General features: G+C 40.9%; 1 protein-coding gene across 1 annotated transcript in view; it reads right to left on the bottom strand.

Moving 5' to 3' along the window:
• GRIN3A (glutamate ionotropic receptor NMDA type subunit 3A) overlaps positions 1-18585 on the bottom strand; it is a 463270-nt gene that overhangs the window by 200190 nt on the left and 244495 nt on the right. Inside the window, exons 2-3 of the mRNA XM_040361003.1 lie at positions 15796-16400; positions 9916-10963 (exon numbers count right to left, since the gene is read on the bottom strand). Of these exons, the coding sequence (XP_040216937.1) occupies positions 9916-10963; positions 15796-16400 (1653 nt within the window). The remainder of the gene's footprint in view (positions 1-9915; positions 10964-15795; positions 16401-18585) is intronic.

Raw genomic sequence — 18585 nt, 5'->3', positions numbered from 1 at the left:
AAAAAACTGTATAAAGTCTCTTAAACCGATGTATTTCATAAAATCCTTGAAACTTCCAATTGTAAAATAATCTTCATACCGGGTCTCCCTTAGGAGTTCTACTCACCAGATGCCTATGGTGTGTTCAGCATTAAGAACTCCTTGCTCATACTGGGATTCCTTTCAATGGATTGCCTTAAAAGTCTCCTCAATCTTCCAAAAATATCTCCTTCCTCCTGTTGTCACCGTATCTCAGTAGGTTTGGTATAGGTCATAAATGAGGGAGTGTTTCATGTAAGGCAAGTGAAAAGACATATAGTGTAATACTGTTTTTTATTGAGAACCATGCCCCATAAAAATATATATATGCTTACAAATGTTGAAGATAAAATACAGCACATCAAACGTAGTGAACTGCAGCTCTCGTCCGCTCTAGGTGCACAGTCAGCTCAGCTCCAGCTGACAGGCTCCCAGTTCAGTGTGAACGCTGTGTGTAGTGGAAGAAGCACGTCGTGTAGCCACGCCCTGACGCGTTTCGTGATTGGCTCACGTCTTCAGAGGGCCCTCTGAAGACGTGAGCCAATCACGAAACGCGTCAGGGCGTGGCTACACGACGTGCTTCTTCCACTACACACAGCGTTCACACTGAACTGGGAGCCTGTCAGCTGGAGCTGAGCTGACTGTGCACCTAGAGCGGACGAGAGCTGCAGTTCACTACGTTTGATGTGCTGTATTTTATCTTCAACATTTGTAAGCATATATATATTTTTATGGGGCATGGTTCTCAATAAAAAACAGTATTACACTATATGTCTTTTCACTTGCCTTACATGAAAAACTCCCTCATTTATGACCTATACCAAACCTACTGAGATACGGTGACAACAGGAGGAAGGAGATATTTTTGGAAGATTGAGGAGACTTTTAAGGCAATCCATTGAAAGGAATCCCAGTATGAGCAAGGAGTTCTTAATGCTGAACACACCATAGGCATCTGGTGAGTAGAACTCCTAAGGGAGACCCGGTATGAAGATTATTTTACAATTGGAAGTTTCAAGGATTTTATGAAATACATCGGTTTAAGAGACTTTATACAGTTTTTTCTGTGAATGGACTTTATGCATTTTTATTCCTTTTGGTTCACATGATTTTATATTTTAAACCTATTTCATTTTGTGGTCATACACATTGCATTCATCCTCACTCAGTGAGACTAATTTAGCAGAAGGTTAATTACAGGTTTAATTAGTCACCTTAGCGCTGTTAGTGCTTCTATTCAGAGACACATTGCTGTACATCGGGATAGGTGAGTGGGCGGGGAATCGGGCAGACACGGAGGAGACAGGAGGAGGAGGAGCTGTGGTGTCTCATGTTCAATGCAGAGAGGGGGGAGTGAACTCGCTGGGCTGTGTGAGAGGAATGTCAGAGACACTCATTCCACTCAGCTGCAGCCACCAGCCCGTAATGTGCAGACTGATTCTCCTGTCCTACGGATGGGAGAATCAGTCTGTTCCCTCGATCTGTCAGTGACCGGATTTCCCCGACCCTGCAAAGCGGGGACAAACTTCCTCTGGGGACGTCTGGTCAGCCTACATTACAGGCTACAGCACTTATAGCAAGTGGCTGCTGGGGGTCCCCAGCAGTTGCTTGCTTTGCCTGTCCTGTTCCGACGGGCCTGATTAGCACACATACGAATGATTGCTGCTACTTCCTAAACCATTGTAAGCTTTTAAAAGCAAACAAAATAGTTATTTCTACCTAAGAGCCGCTGAGCCGGTTCACACTGGGGCGACCTGGGATCCGACTTCAAGTCGCCCCAAGTTGCCCCAAGTCGCGCGGTCGAAAAAATGAATGGAAGTGAATAGGAGCTGTCCTAATGTACACTACTGAAGTCGCTTCGACTTCAGAAAAGCTTCCTGTACTACTTCAATCCGACTTCTAGGCAACTTGTAGGCAATAGTGTTGAGCAGAATATGCCATATTCGATTTCGCGATATATCTCGAATATATATTCGAATATTCGAGATATATTCGCTAAATTCGAATATTCGTGATATTTTATCGAAATTAAATGATTGCGATTTTTCGCTATTGCGAATGCGAAAATAATTGCGATTTTTTGATAACTGCGGTAGGAGCACTCTGATTGGCTCAGAATATTCGTGATATTTTATCGAAATATCGCAACATGCGAATGCGATATTTATTGCGCAATTTCGAGAAATGCTGGAGGAGCGCTCTGATTGGCTCAGAATATTCGTGATATTTTATCGAAATATCGCAACATGCGAATGCGATATTTATTGCGCAATTTCGACAAATGCTGTAGGAGCACTCTGATTGGCTCAGAATATTCGTGATATTTTACAATACAAAATAATTGCGAATATTCGGCAAATGCGGAAGGAGCACTCTGATTGGCTCAGAATATTCTTGATATTTTACAATACAAAATAATTGCGAATATTCGGCAAATGCAGAAGGAGCACTCTGATTGGCTCAGAATATTCTTGATATTTTACAATACAAAATAATTGCGAATATTCGGCAAATGCGGAAGGAGCACTCTGATTGGCTCAGAATATTCGTGATATTTTACAATAGAAAATAAAAAGTGTTTTGCATTGGTGGTGATTCTTTACTCTATCCATCTGTCACAGCCATTTGTCAATCAAACACCTTGAAGATTGAACACGTTCATGCTGCATGCTTTGGACTTTTTTTCACTTCACATATCAAAGACATTTTTATGAAAGATTATTTTTCTATTATTGGGACTATATTTCTTTATATATTTGTTTCACTGTGTATTTCACAAGTTATTTGCGCTTGCTTATTTTATAATTTGCCCACATGTCTTGTCACTAGACATATTTTTTATTCTTGTAGAGCGACTCCATTTTCTGTCTTGTATTAATTTATGTTGTATAACATTTTTGAGTTGCTGCTGTATTCTCCCCTTTTTTAAGGTATGCGCAATTTTTTCCTTCTTACAAAAAATAATAATATCAAACATACAAATATTCATAACATACACATACACAAAGCCCCCCCCCCTTTTGCATCAGAGACAATCAGAGTTCTCCTACCACAGTTATCGAAAATTCGCAATCATTTTCGCATTCGCAATAGCGAAAAATCGCAATTTTTTTTTTTTCAATTTGGCAACATAAAAGGATCGCCTCAGCTTAGCTACTCGGCCCAGGGTCTCTAATCATACCAGCAATGCTTTTAGACGTCGATAGGATGTGATCTGTTTTAAAAATCAAATAGAAAAAATGTGAATATTCGGAATTCGAATATTCACCGCGAAATTCGAAATATAGCGCGATTTCTCGAATATGCTATATTCGAGTCGAATATTCGCAATGCGAATATTCGTGAGCAACACTAGTAGGCAACTTGTACCCATTGATTTCAATGGAAGTCACCTCACAAGTCGGATCACTGTCTTAACTGAAGCAACAATACAGGAAGATAACATACATTTCTCAGGCAAACCCCTCCCTCCCCCTCCCTCCCACAGAGCTGATTGTTGTTTGATTGGCCACTGGAAAGCCTCCTGTCCTGGAGGCGACTTGAAGTTGCCTTGTACTGTCCTGGAGGCAACTTGAAGTTGCCTTGTAAGTTGCCTGCTGATTCATACTCAAGTCGTGTCCAAGTTGCCTCCCAAAGTCGTGCTAGAATAGAATAAATGCTTACTATTCTATTTTTAAATATGTATACCTAACTCTACTATGTTGCATTTTAATTGTCATGTATCGCCACCATTTTTTGAATAAATACAAAGTGAAAGAAAAATAAAATTTCTGTTAATATCTATCAGTACATGCAGAGCTTTTTTTCTCAGAAAATAGGTGCAGGAACTCAAATACGACCCATTCAGATTTCACAAACAGTAGAAGGGTCTTAAAGGGGCATTAAATACCAGGATTGCATTACATACAGAGTGCAGAGTTCAGGGGGTTACACACAGAGTGCAGAGCTGTCACTTGTAAACACAGAAATCAGACTTCTGTGTTTACAAGTGATTGTGGTGAGCAGACACCAAAAGGTCTGAGTCAGAGTTGGTGGAACTGTGTTCCCCCAAGTTATCCCTGAAAAAAAGTATATGTGATAAAATAATAATGAAAGTGCCATAGTAATTTTTCTAAAATAAAAAGGCCAAAGCTATAATAAAGAACAACCAAAGAGACTAGAACTCTTCCTACTTGCTTGCAAGGAAGGTGGCACTGGATTTCTATGCACTAGAGACATTTTGGCTGGATAGTCAGTATGAATTGCAAATAGGATAAACAGATAACATAATAAAATAATAGGAAATAGAATAAGAAAGAACAAAATGGATGTCTGTTCCATATACGGTGGTAGCTGGCAAAGTTAAGTCATAATTTCAGTAGACATATTAGTTTATTTATTTAGTGCTGGTCCAATGTGACCACAGCTTCCAAAGACTATCGGACACAGCAGTTTTATCTGTGTGAGGGACTAGTATTCTTTTATAAGTAAAGTGTGTTTGGACAAAATCTAGGACTACTGGGAAATTAGGAGCAAACTGCAAACCTATCAATCTTAAAGCGGTTGTATACCCTGTAATTTTTTTTTTTTTACACCTGTAAAGGAAAAGCCACATACTAGCTCATTATGAAATACTTACCTTAAAACGAGGTAAAGAGAACTTATCTGGTCCACGCCGAGCGAGATGTCATCTTGCTCCGGCGTGTCTTCCGGGTATCGCCGCTCCAGCGCTGTGATTGGCTGGAGCGGCGGGAGACTTCAATTCGGCAAGGTCCGGTGGCTGCCGATCCTTTAGCCGAGGATCCCCGATGCGCATGCACCGCTGCAATCAGCGGCGCATTGCGGGGGGAATATCTCCTAAACCGCACAGGTTTAGGATATATTCTTTATACCTACAGGTAAGCCTTATTATAGGCTTACCTGTAGGTAAAAGTCAAAATGTGGGGTATACAACCACTTTAAGGTTTAGGGTAGCTAGGAAAGTTTGGGTGCTGTCAAGAGAAAACAGGTGTGTAGGTGCTACAACCTTCCCTCATAACATCCCCACCCAGTGTTCAGAGCTCTAGGCTGCCGACACCTCAAATTTACCAAAATAAGGAAAGGGATGGTCATCACTCATGATGACATCCAAAAAATAGTATTCCTTTATTGAAAAGACTAGTGTAATGGTGTTATGTAGCCATGACTAAGAAATAATGTCCAAAACGCGAAGGATGTTTTTACAGAATTGTGCATGTCTTTTCAATTAAAGGAGTTGTAAAGGCAGAAGTTTTTTTTTTATCCTAATGCATTCTATGCATTAAGATAAAAAAAACTCCTGTGTGTAGCAACCTGCCCAGCACCCCCCTAATTACCTACTTGAGATCCATCTTTCTCCAGCAATGTCCATGATCCCCTCAGCAATCCAGGACTTTCCTCCTGATTGTCTGAGACAGAACAGCAACGTCATTGGCTCCCGCAGCTGTCAAGTCAGTCAGCCAATCAGATGAAGAGGGGGCGGGCCAGGTCGGGGTCCATGTCTGAATGGAAAAAAGGAAATGTGACTGGGCTTGGGTGCCCCCTGTAGCAAGCTGCTGACAGAGGGGCACTCAAATGAGGGATGGACTAGAAGCAGCAAAGAGGGACCCGAGAAGAGGAGGATCCAGGATGCTCTGTGCAAAACCAACTGCACATAGGAGGTAAGTATAACATGTTTGTTATTTTTTTCTTTTAAAATTAGGATTTACAATCACTTTAAGGGATACTATTTTTTGGATGTAATCCTGAGTGCTGACCATCCCTTGTCTTTATTCTAAATGCTGTCAATTATCCTGTTACCTCTGAGATTAACTAAAAGACTCTGTGACATCAGCTACTAATACTTTTACAGGTCCATAGTATATGTAATAACGTACCTGTGTGCCCAAAACCTCTCCAACATAAAGGACTGTGGCCTGAAAATACCATTTTAGTGCCAGTTTTTGCATTAGTTCCCACAGGTAACACAGCATGTAGCTGTGGAGAGTGACTGAAATGCACTTGCCCATTGATTAGGCTTGTTAAGATCTATCTCCCATTTAATAAAATGTGGATATTTGGAAAAGGTCAATTTGCTCTAAAAGATGTTGTAGAATAGTGTTATTCCTTTCAAGTGAGGAATAGGCAAGCTGTATACCTGTAACGCTGATATAGTAATATATATTGTCTCGCTTGGGTGCTAGGACAAGAAGCAGGATATTTGCAAATATGTATATCTTTCTGTAGAGTGAAGGTTATATGCTAGCACAAGCTTCTCTCAGGCCCCGTACACACGTCCGAGGAACTCGACGGGCAAAACTCATCGTTTTGCTCGTCAAGTTCTGTGTGAAGCCGCCGAGGATCTCGGCGAGCCAACTTTCCTCATTGAACAACGAGGAAATAGAGAACATGTTCTCTATTTGGCTCAACGAGGAACTCGTCGGCTTCCTCGGCCGAAAGTGTACACACGCCGGGTTTCTCGGCAGAATTCAGCTCCGACCGAGTTTCTGGCTGAATTCTGCCGAGAAACTCGGTCGTGTGTACGGGGCCTAATGCTTTAAGAGAGCCACTGGCATAGAGAACCTGAATTAAGCGTATATCATTTTAGATCCATGTGAATATAGATAAGTCATGTATCAAAACTTTAAGAGCTGCTTCAGGCATGGAAATGGGTAAAGCCTTAGGCCCCGTACACACGTCCGAGGAACTCGACGGGCAAAACTCATCGTTTTGCTCGTCGAGTTCTGTGTGAAGCCGCCGAGGATCTCGGCGAGCCAACTTTCCTCATTGAACAACGAGGAAATAGAGAACATGTTCTCTATTTGGCTCAACGAGGAACTCGTCGGCTTCCTCGGCCGAAAGTGTACACACGCCGGGTTTCTCGGCAGAATTCAGCTCCGATCGAGTTTCTGGCTGAATTCTGCCGAGAAACTTGGTCGTGTGTACGAGGCCTCAGTGACTATAGCCAATGCGGAGCATAGATTTTTCAAGCTTTTATGGATGCTTGGATTGTCGAGGCCAGTTGTTGGACAGGGTTTTTTTATTTATTGTATTTTTTTAACTACATGAACTTTTTTCAACCTAACTATGTAACTTAATATAATTTTAAGTGTAGTTTTTAATATTTAAAAAATAATAATAATACCTGGTAAATTTGCCATGAAAATCTTTTTTTCAGGCACTTCCTGTTATAGGATGGCAATGCTTTTTGTCTTTCCCCCAACTTTATTACTAACCTGTTACACAGGCTTTTGATGTAGACTATTAACCTCCCTGGCAGTATGATTATGTCTGGAATTACGTACCAAAAGCGGTACAATTATTTTGCAAGGAAATTTGGAGTTTTATACTGTAGGCCTGTAATTTTTAGAAATAACTCACTTAAATCTGACCAAGCAAGAGTCTTGTAGGCATCCCGGGTATGATTTTTTTTTTAAAACAAAATTATAAATTATAATATAATAAATAATTATAAATAATTATAACAAATAATAATATAATTATAATAAAAATTGTTCAATAATGTAATCAACTCAAAATCACTGAAATTTGCTCAGTTGCAGAATTGTCGCTGTCATTATTTTATTTTTTTTATGACGAATTTCCCCACAAATCGCTATCGCACAATTCTGCAAGTGATTATAATTTATTATCGCTGTTTTCTAGCTGATCTAAAACCATTTTTGACATAAAGGGACACTTTTGGACAATCTACAGTTTTTAGGCAGAAATCATTTTTTATTATATAAAAGTACATGTAGGGCACTGGGCAGACCACTAGGGACAAGGGGGGTGTGTATTTTTTACATACAGTACTGTAATCTATAAGATTACAGTATACTGTATGTAAAGTGTTTGTTTACTTTTTTGAATTTGTCGCCGTTCTCCGCTCCCGTGTGTCGTAACGTCGCAGGGAAAAGAGATCGGCGGCACACGAGGACACTGTGAATCGAGCGAGGAGGTCCCGCTCGCTCACACAGCGGATAGGCATCGCAGGATCCAGGGACAAGGTAAGTAACTTGCCTGTGGATCCAGCGAGAAGGTAAGCCGCGCCGCTGCACACTCTGCACGTCCACCCCGAGCGTGACTCGGGGATACCGATCTTAACATGAAAAACCAACCCCGAGTCACGCTCAGGTTTACCGCCAAGGGGGTTAACTGTCATGTCAACACACATACTGTAGGGCAGGCATGATCAAAAACAAACAAGTAGTTGTCCATTAGATAAATTAAATCATTTAGGGTTACATAAACTGAAATTGTAGGAGGTGGGATGTAGTAGGTCCAAGGTCATCTTTATTTCCTGATGTTGGTATATGGATAATTGAAAACCTCAGTTAAAAAAATACACATTAGACAGCTGTTTTGTGGTATAACATACATGCAAATAGTTTCATATAGGAGTGATTTAGTAAAGCATGTTTTCCTCCACCTCAGAAAACCTTGCTTGCTTCAAACATAAAGTGAGGGGAAATGCATTCATTTTTCCTCAAAGCTAAATGTTTGAGGTGAAGATTATCTTTCCTTGAACAAAATTAGATGCCCTTTACTTAATCAACCTATAATTTTGTAAACCAGTTATATATGTACTTTACTATTCCCTCCTCATATTTTCTTACCCTGCTGAGAGAAATAACAATTTTGAAAAGGTTACAGCAATCAAGACACAAAACAATAAAAAAAAGAAACATTATTTTTCATGATAAACCAGAGAATCCAAACATAGTTACCAAGCTTTTCACAATAAAAAAAAAGCATGTCTTTCCATGTTATTGCCAGGGAAGATAAGGGACTTAATTGGTTAAAATACTTATTAAACTCACTATTTCCATAGCTTTTCTAAGCTAGATTACACCAGTGTAATCTATTCTATATCATTGAGATATCTAACCACTTCCCTAAACGCCCATAGTCATATGACATCCACAGATGGGATCTCCCATCCTGGGTGGACATCATATGACGTCCTGGGCTTCCCGGCCATCTAGGGGGGGGGCGCGCACCCGCAGCGTTGCTCGAGAACCAGTGCGCGTGCCCGGAGGCTGCAATGTCCGCCAGGCACCCGCGATTGCCCACAATCACAGCAGGACTGTGGATCTGTGTGTGTAATCCATGTCCTGTCAGCGGTGAGGAGACCGATGTGTGTACCCAGTACAGAGGAACACAGATCGGTCTCCTCCCCTTGTGAGTCCCCCCACCCCATACAGTTAGAATCACCCACTAGGGAACATAATTAACCCCTTCAGCGCCCCCTAGTGTTAACCCCTTCCCTGCCAGTCACATTTACACAGTAATCAGTGCCGTTTTATAGCACTAATCGCTGTATAAATGTGAATGGTCTCACAAATGTGCCCGTCGCAATGTCACGGTCACAATAAAAATCGCAGACTGCCGCCATTACTAGTAAAATAATAAAAAAAATAAAAAATGCAATAAATATATCCCCTATTTTGTAGATGCTATAACTTTTGCACAAACCAATCAACATACACTTATTGCAATTTTTTTTTTTACAAAAAATATGTAGAAGAATACATATCAGCCTAAACTGTGGATTTTTTTTTTTTGGGGGGGGGGGGGGATATTTGTTATAGCAAAAAGTAAAACATATGGAATTTTTTTCAAAATTGTCGCTCTATTTTTGTTTATAGCACAAAAAATAAGAACCACAGAGGTGATCAAATACCACCAAAAGAAAGCTCTATTTGGGGGAAAAAAAGGGAGTACATTTTGTTTGGGAGCAACGTCGCACGACCGCGCAATTGTCAGTTAAAGCAACACGGTGCCGAATCGCAAAAAGTGCTCTGGTAAGGAAGGGGATAAATTCTTCCAGGGGTGAAGTGGTTAAACACACCAAAACACTAAGGATACAGAGCTTCAAACTAACTTCAAAAATTAAAATGTAGATTAAGTATGACCTACCTTAGGATCATGTATTCCAGATAGCTCCTCGTAAATCTTTTCCCCTACCATGACAGCTGCCAAATTAGCAGTGTATGTTGACAAACAGAATAAGCAAAATATAGCCCAGAGATTCATCAAAAACCTTCCAGTCCAGCACTTGGGAGTTTTGATAGCAGCTGTCCTACCAAACAGTATGGCATAACACACATTTAATGCTGAAGAAAAGGAAAATACTTTGCTTCTGTTTCTGCCATTCGGTGTCATGCCAAAAGGGCTTTTCCATTCATATAATGTTAAGAATATTGCAGTAATATGTAGTGATACAAATATTCCAAGCCACATTGTCCAATGAAGTGGCCACATAAAGGCCCCAATTGGAGCTGCTGTATCTTTAGTCCTTACTAAAATTCCCAGACTTGTTGAAAAGAATGGACTTGTAAAGTCAATGACTTGACTTCTGGCAGTATTAATGCTGAAGGAGGTTACAGCCATATGAGCAGCACCGCTGAGAAGGTCTCCAACAAGTCCAGTCCAATGACCACTTTTAAAAGCTCCATATTTTCCATCACCGACAATATACAAGTCAATGTCAAAGTTCATATCTTCTGACAGTTTTTCTAAGAGGTCAATGCAATAACCATAGCAACACTTTTTGTATTCAATAGGCACAGTATCATTCCCTCCTTGTAGGCTTTCAAAAAGACTGTCCAGTACTGTAGAATCATTTGTCATGGGATCTAAGCAAAGTTGCCCAGCAGGACACTGACCATCATCATCTACATTTCTCGTGAACACAAAGGGTGGTTCAACCAAGGTTACAACTCTTAGGTGCAGTCGAGGTGGTTGTTGGAAATGACTTTTGTGTCTTTGTGCTTGGTCTGGCCACAACCCATAATCCATAATTATTTTTTCATTCTGCCAGCTTCCGAGTCGTGTCCACATTGGATTACCTATGGGGTCATGCTGTAAGTTCCATATGAAGTAATGATTTTCTGAGTTGATAACAGATGAATCCTTAACCTTGATATGACCACTAAGTCCACTAAATGTTGTATTTACCAAAAACCTGTTAAATAAACATAGATCATTAAAATCATAATATTTTGGTTAATTCATGCACTTTAATAACAGGAAAAATATGTTTTTTATTGTATTACTCTTATGCCGCGTACACACGATCGGTTCGTTTGATGAAAACGGTCTGATGGACCGTTTTCATCAGACGAACCGATCGTGTGTGGGCCCCATCAGTTTTTTTCCCATCGGTGAAAAACCTTAGAACCTGTTTAAAAATGATCTGATGGTTAAAAAAACGATCGTCTGTTTGGAAATCCATGCATGCTCAGAATCAAGTCGACTCATGCTCGGAAGCATTGAACTTCATTTTTCTCAGCACGTCGTTGTGTTTTACGTCACCGCGTTCTGACACGATAATTTTTTTAACTGATGGTGTGTAGGCTAGACTAATGAAAGTCAGCTTCATCGGATATCTAATGAAAAATCCATCAGACCGTTTTCATCGGATGAACCGATTGTGTGTACAGGGCATTAGTCCTGTACACGTTTAAGGCCAAATTTGTCATCAGCTAACACATTTTCTGCTATAATGGGAATATAATAATTCAAACAGATGCAAAGGGGAAATTTACTAAAACGGCAGCATGCAAAATCTGGTGCAGCTGTGCACAGAAACCAATCACCTTCCAGGTTTTATTGTCAAAGCATAATTGAACAAGATGAAGGTAGAAGCTGATTGGCTACCATGAACTAGATTATGAGTGCTTCAGTCTTAGTAAATCCCCCCACACAGTGTTTTTTCTTAAAATATATGGATGGTACAGTTCTTATCTATTTTAAATTAGTTTGCCGCCCTGCCAGCGGAACATGTTATTAAAAATCACAATAAATCCTTATAAAGTTAGAGGTTCCTAATTTCTCAGTTACATCACATGCAACTATTGATTCTCCCCAATGCCCATATATTACCACTAGTATTTTATTTAGAAAAAAAATACAAATTGTAATAATTATGGCACAGCAGAATTTGTAATGTTTATTAGTTTAGTATCAGTGAAATTAAAGAGTACGACCAAAACATATTTTTTTTTGCTTTGAATAGTGTTTAGAGGATTAGAACTGCTGTTGGATTTTACAACTATCCAGAACTCCATTAAAGCAGAGTTCCACCCAAAAGTGGAACTTTCGCTTTAAGCACTCTTTATCTCCTGACATGCCACTAATTTCTTTGGGGGGGGGGCTGGTGGATACCTTGTTTTCAGAGGGACTTCCTGTCCCACTTCCTCCTTCTTCTTCTTCTTGGCCACCTAGGCGACTCCCCCTCTCGCCCTAGGCAGCCCCTCTCTGCCAGCAATCTTCTGGGACATGTCACAGGTAGCAATAGCAGAGCGCAGCCATAGGCTGTTACAGCCGACTGCTGAGTGTACACAGAGGAGAGGAGGGGGGAGAGGAGCGAGGCTCTGGGTGGCGGCATCGCTGGACCATGTAACGGTAAGTGTCTGTTTATTAAAAGTCATCAGATATGCTTTTTGTAGCTGCTGACTTTTAATAAACTAAAAAACGTGTGAAACTCCTCTTTAAGGCCGGAATCACACAAGTGCGGTGCAAATTTCAGCTCTCTTATCTCTTCAGAGAGATAAGAGAAGTGTTCAGCAGATCCACTGCGTTTTAGCTGCAGATTAGCTGCGAATTTGGAGACCTGGGAGAGGGGAGGGGGAGGGGGGAAGTGTATTGAGCTGAATGAGACAAATCCTGAAGAGAAATGAACAGATCTGCGAATCAGCTGCGTCCCCATAGAAGATAATGGTCCGGAATTCGCACCTGAACCGCACCGCAATGCCTAAAAAACGCACACGGTTTTCCGGCAATGCGCAGTGCAAATGCATCGCACATATGTGAACCAGCCTCATTGAAAACAATGTATTTTGAAATGTTCTGCGAATTGGATGCGGTTGAAGCCACACTCAATTCGCATAGGTGTGAACCTAGCCTAAAGTGGTTCTCCAAGCTACCCCTCTCCCATTTTTTTAAACCTCTGCATACCTTGTTGTGGGTACTGAATGTTTCAGATACTCAAATGCGCCGATATCTTGCCGTGTGATGTCAACCCGATATCCGCCAGCATGGGACTCGAGATAACGCGCTGCTAAGCCTGCCCCCTCCTTTTTTCTCTATGAAGCACAATGCCTAGCAGACTTACTGCCCATAATTTGCCTAGGCGAATGATAGGAATTAGGGGGCAGAACGGAACCTTTTTTTAAAAAAAAAGTAGCTACATGGGTAGGAGTGGAGAGGAGGGAAGCTTGCAATAAGGGTTAAATACATTTTCTCTCACTCAGACCAGAAAGCAATAACAAGCTGTCAGTGTGTCAGTGGTTGTAGCTAGATTTGAGCGAACCCGAACCCGAACCCGAATAATTTGCTGAAAGTTCGGGTTCGGGGGTTCGGCTATGTAATGGCACTGCACAAAGTGTCATTTCTGAAAGGAAAAAAAAGTCATTTAAAACCGGCTTTGTGGCTATAATGAATTGTCGGCTTCGGCAATTCAGAGAGGATTCATTCATAAAAAATAAAAAAAATAGAGTGGGGGTTCCCCCGAATTCAATTACCAGGCCCTTGAGGTCTGGAATGGATATTAAGGGGAACCCCGCCGTCAATTAAAAAAAAAATGACGCAGGGTTCCCCCCAAATATCCATTCCAGACCCTTCAGGTCTGGTGTGGATTTTAAGGGGAACTCCACCCCAAATTAAAAAAAAAAACGGCGTGGAGTTCCCCCCAAAATCCACACCAGACCCTTATCCGAGCACGTTAACACTGTACCCCTACCATTTCACGAAGGAAGTGTAAATTCTTGTAAAAAAAGACACACAGACACCGTAGAAAAAAGTCCTTTATTAATAAAAAATAGGGGAGGCAGGGCCACCCGTCACGTGACCCCGCACCCTCTGACGCACCCTCTGCTACGTCACTGGGGAAGCCCAAGAAGGGGGAAGACTGGGCTTACCCAGTGACGTAGCAGAGGGTGCGTCAGAGGGTGCGGGGTCACGTGACGGGTGGCCCTGCCTCCCCTATATAAGAAATGTCACACAGCTTCAGCGCGTCATTCGCTGGGCTGTGTCCAGCGGTGAGAGGAGGTCGGTGATGCTGCGCTCTGGATGGATGGATCTTCTCATCGCTGGAGATCACCCGCACCCGTCGCTGGATCACCCGCACCCGTCGCTATATCTTCTCATCGCTGGAGATCACCCGCACCCGTCGCTGGATCAGGACAACGTTGGAGCAGGAAGCCCGGGAACGCGTGGATTATCACTGCTGGAGTTTTTTTCTTTTTTTTTTATTAATAAAGGACTTTTTCCTACGGTGTCTGTGTGTTTTTTTTACAAGAATTTACACTTCCTTCGTGAAATGGTAGGGGTACAGTGTACCCCATTACCAATTCACATAGGGGGGGCAGGATCTGGGGGTCCCCTTTGTTAAAGGGGTCTTCCAGATTCTGATAAGCCCCCCGCTTGCAGACCCCCACAACCACCGGGCAAGGGTTGTGGGGATGAGGCCCTTGTCCCCATCAACATGGGGACATCCTGCCCATCTTGAGGGCATGTGGCCTGGTACATGGTGGCTCACTCTATCCCCCCTCTTTTCTGCGGCCGGCCAGGTTAACGTGCTCATATAAGGGTCTGGTGTGGATATTTGGGGGGAACCCCGCGTCATTTTTTTTTTTAATTTACGGCGGGGTTCCCCTTAATATCCATTCCAGACCTGTAGGGCCCCCACACTATTTATTTATTTTTATGAATGAATCCTCTCTGAATTGCCAAAGCTGACAATTCATTATAGCCGCAAAGCCGGTTTTAAATTACTTTTTTTCCATTTAGAAATGACACTTTGCGCAGGGACAGTTCTAAGTTTATTTTTATGTGGTTTGGGTCAAGTTCGGGTCCCGAACCCGGACTTTTTTCCGAAGTTCGGCTGAACCTGCCGAACCCGAACATCCAGGTGTCCGCTCAACTCTAGTTGTAGCCTTTCCCTAATAAACAAAAAAAAAAATCTGTGTTGCCTTCTGAAACTTACCTTTACAAATTGTCCAGTGACAATATTGTCAGAAGATCAGGAAGTGAAAGGAAATCCCTTTAATGGGATCCCGGATAGCAGCAAAACTCAATAAGGATTCTAATGCAATCTTATTGTATCCAAATCCATTTGTTGTTCACTGTACATACACTCCAATACCCTTAAATAAACTACATGTAGTAGTAGCAGTGCCTAGCAATATGGTGGGTTTAATTGTATACAGCTCCCCTTTCTTCACCATGCACAATCATTTGAACAAAATAATTAATTGAACTAAATGTACAATTAATTTAATAAAAAAGTTGCTCCCCCCTCCCCCCCCTTTAGAAGCCTAAAATTGTCATATGTAGGTCAGAGCCACTAGTTGGATAGTTGTGTATGTTTTCTGCAAAGTACAGATTATACAATATATTTATACAGGCCATAAATGTAAAACTTAAACAAATTGTCAACCAAACATATTATTTTGAAGTTAAAATTACCGTATTTATCGGCATATAACATGCACAGGCGTATAACACGCACCCTAACTTTAAGAGGGAAGTTTCAGGAAAAAAACTTTCCACAGCCCCCTGCGTATAACACGCATGCACAGTTTACCCTCTATTTTCAGGGTAAAAAAGTGAGTGTTATACGCCAATAAATACAGTAATTCTATGTTTTATTTGTAGAAATACTTGATTAAAAAAATTATATTTACTTTGTAAAATCCTCAGAAGATGTTTACCATACCAGTACATCTACACTACTGTATATAAATATGCTTACTCTATAGCTTCTCACACCGAGTATTAACAGTTACAACAAACCTGGATAAATATTCTCCAGAAGTGAGATTTTGAGACTCTCTTCCCATGCAATTCATTGTACTGGGAATAAGTGCCAGTTCTGGCTGAACCATTGTAGCTGTGGCAACAGCTCTAGCTATTAACTCCATTGCATCTTGCACGTAGTGTTCAAAGAAAGAAGCAGTGGTTGTTCCATGAGCAATCAGTCCCAAGGGCAATCCTTCAGTCCTTAATTCATCAACATTTTGAGAGTCTCCAAGAATCCAATAAAAATCTGGTAAGCCTATTCCATACTGAGCCGCAGATTCAAAAATTCGTCTTGTATCTTCCATATCACACCCAAACATGACAATTGTAGATGTAGTGTCCTTAACACTCTCCAAATTTATCTGCAGGTAGCTTAACATGTAATTTGTCATGGTTACATTTACTGTGATATTTATGATTGATCCAAGGTGAAATCTGGAATTATTTTGCGTTAAGGTGAGGAAATCTGTTATATTCCAGTCTTCTTGGCACAGCAGTATGCTATAATTATACCAGTTGTTCATTGTCAGAATAGAGAAAGTCACTTCAGCATTTGAAGTTAGAGAATTTTCAACGCTAAGCTGCAGGTGGAGTGGATTCTGTAGAAAAAATAGAAACAGATACATGTCAACTTTTTGTAAAATGTAGTCCTTTATTTTGTCATTGTATATGAACTAACAGTGACTCATCATAAATTCCAAAGCACAGTTGGAATTGTCTGCCCATGAGTCAACTTTCTTCAGATCATAAGATGGTTTTGTTGTCGTTAAATGGTTAGAAGCCACTACAGTACTTCAAAAGAAAGAGTGCTAAGCACAGAGGAGTCTATCTATCAAAGTATCTGTTCCTTGCTTTTATGAAACAGTTAAAGCTCCGGCCAGGATTCAAAGGCTAAAAAAACTGACTAGTGCATAAATTGCACTGCAAGGCTGGTTTCACAGCCCACAAAAATGCTTCTTCGTACCACTGGTTCTAGATCATTTATACTCTAAGTTTTATTGTATTGAATTGTTTAATCTGGCAGTTCACAGACGCATTCTTAGTTGGCTTGCCTTTTATAGTACCAGTGTGAATATAGAGTTCATTAATTAAAAATAGATGAATCCTATAACTGTTCCCGCAAAATACCTAAATGCGTGCCTTAAATCTAGAGAAATTGGAAAGCTGTAATGTTTTATATTCACAATATGTCCGTTAAGTGGAATGTATAGCGATTTTATAAATTACATTGTCGGGTAAATGTGAAATAATGCACATATAAAAAAAATATACATATTTTCATATCCAGGCAGCAGCGGGAGCTTTTGAATCTTGCTCATGTATTTTCCAGGTTATTCCAACCTGCCTTGTTTAAAAATATAAGCACATATATAAAGTCATATGAGATGAGGCTTTATGTATTTTGAAACATACAGTATCTAAACCAACCAAAGTGTAATATATTGCAGCATACCCATTCTTAGATGTGGTTCTGCATTTCTTTTTTGAGGCCTTGTTTCTTTATTTCCACCTAGTGATCCTATTAAAAACATATTTAACCCTTGTTCACATTGGTGCGATTTGTCATGCAATTTGACAGTTCCAAATCACATGACAAGTCACACCCCATTTTTGGCTAAGGATCATCCTTATGTTGAGGGCATGTGGCCTGGTACGGTTCAGGAGAGGGGGGGCCGCACTCTGTCCCCCCCCTCTTTTCTGCGGCCGGCCAGGTTAACGTGCTCGGATAAGGGGTCTGGTGTGAATTTTTGGGGGAACTCCACACCATTTCTTTTTAAATTTGGGGTGGAGTTCCCCTTAAAATCCAAACCAGACCTGAAGGGTCTGGAATGGATATTTGAGGGGGAACCCCACGTCATTTTTTTTTTAATTGACGGCGGGGTTCCCCTTAATATCCATTCCAGACCTGAAGGGCCAGGTAATGGAATTTGGGGGGACCTCCACACTATTTTTTTTTTTTTTTATGAATGAATTCTCTCTGAATTGCCAGAGCCGACAATTCATTATAGCCGCAAGTCCGGTTTTAAAATACTTTTTTTCCTTTCAGAAATGAAACTTTGTGCAGAGACAGTTCTAAGTACTTGAAACATGCACTATTTCACATGCTAACTTTACACCCCCCCAGGTAAATTTAAAGTAATATTTCACTTTTATTGTTTCACTTTTAGCATTATTAAATTCACTGCTCCTGAAAAAACGGCCGTTTTTAAAACTTTTTTTGCATTGATACATGTCCCCTGGGACAGGACCCAGGTCCCCAAACACTTTTTAGGACAATAACTTGCATATTAGCCTTTCAAATTAGCACTTTAGATTTCAAATGTTCGAGTCCCATAGACTTTAACAGGGTTCTAAAGTTCATATGAACATTTGGTGTGTTCGCAAGTTCTGGTGCGAACCGAACAGGGGGGTGTTCGGCTCATCCCTATTTTTCACCTTAATGCATGAAGAGAGAAAGGGAAAAACACAGGGAGAGAAAGTCTGAAGGCAAAAAGTATCTGCTGTCCTCTCTCTTGGAAAGCCTGTAGGGGGGAATTCAATAAAGCTGCTGTGTCACTTGTCTGGCATGAACCCCTCTTGTTAATGTGTTGCGCAACATTTAAAGCATTTGCAACACTTTTGGTTGTGACAGTGGCTTTTGCACCAAAAATTCGGTAGTTCCAAAATGTGCCACTTTTGCATTGTGTCACAATAAATGCCCCACGTTTACACTGTGTTGCATTGAATGCACCAAATGTAAAAGTGGAGCTATTTATGACCAACTCTCTTTTGGCGTACAGAGAG

The sequence above is a fragment of the Rana temporaria genome, chromosome 1 (assembly GCF_905171775.1).
Source record: "Rana temporaria chromosome 1, aRanTem1.1, whole genome shotgun sequence".
NCBI lineage: Eukaryota > Metazoa > Chordata > Amphibia > Anura > Ranidae > Rana > Rana temporaria.
Note: the sequence above shows the minus strand (reverse complement) of the source record. Positions and strands in the feature narration are given on the sequence as shown.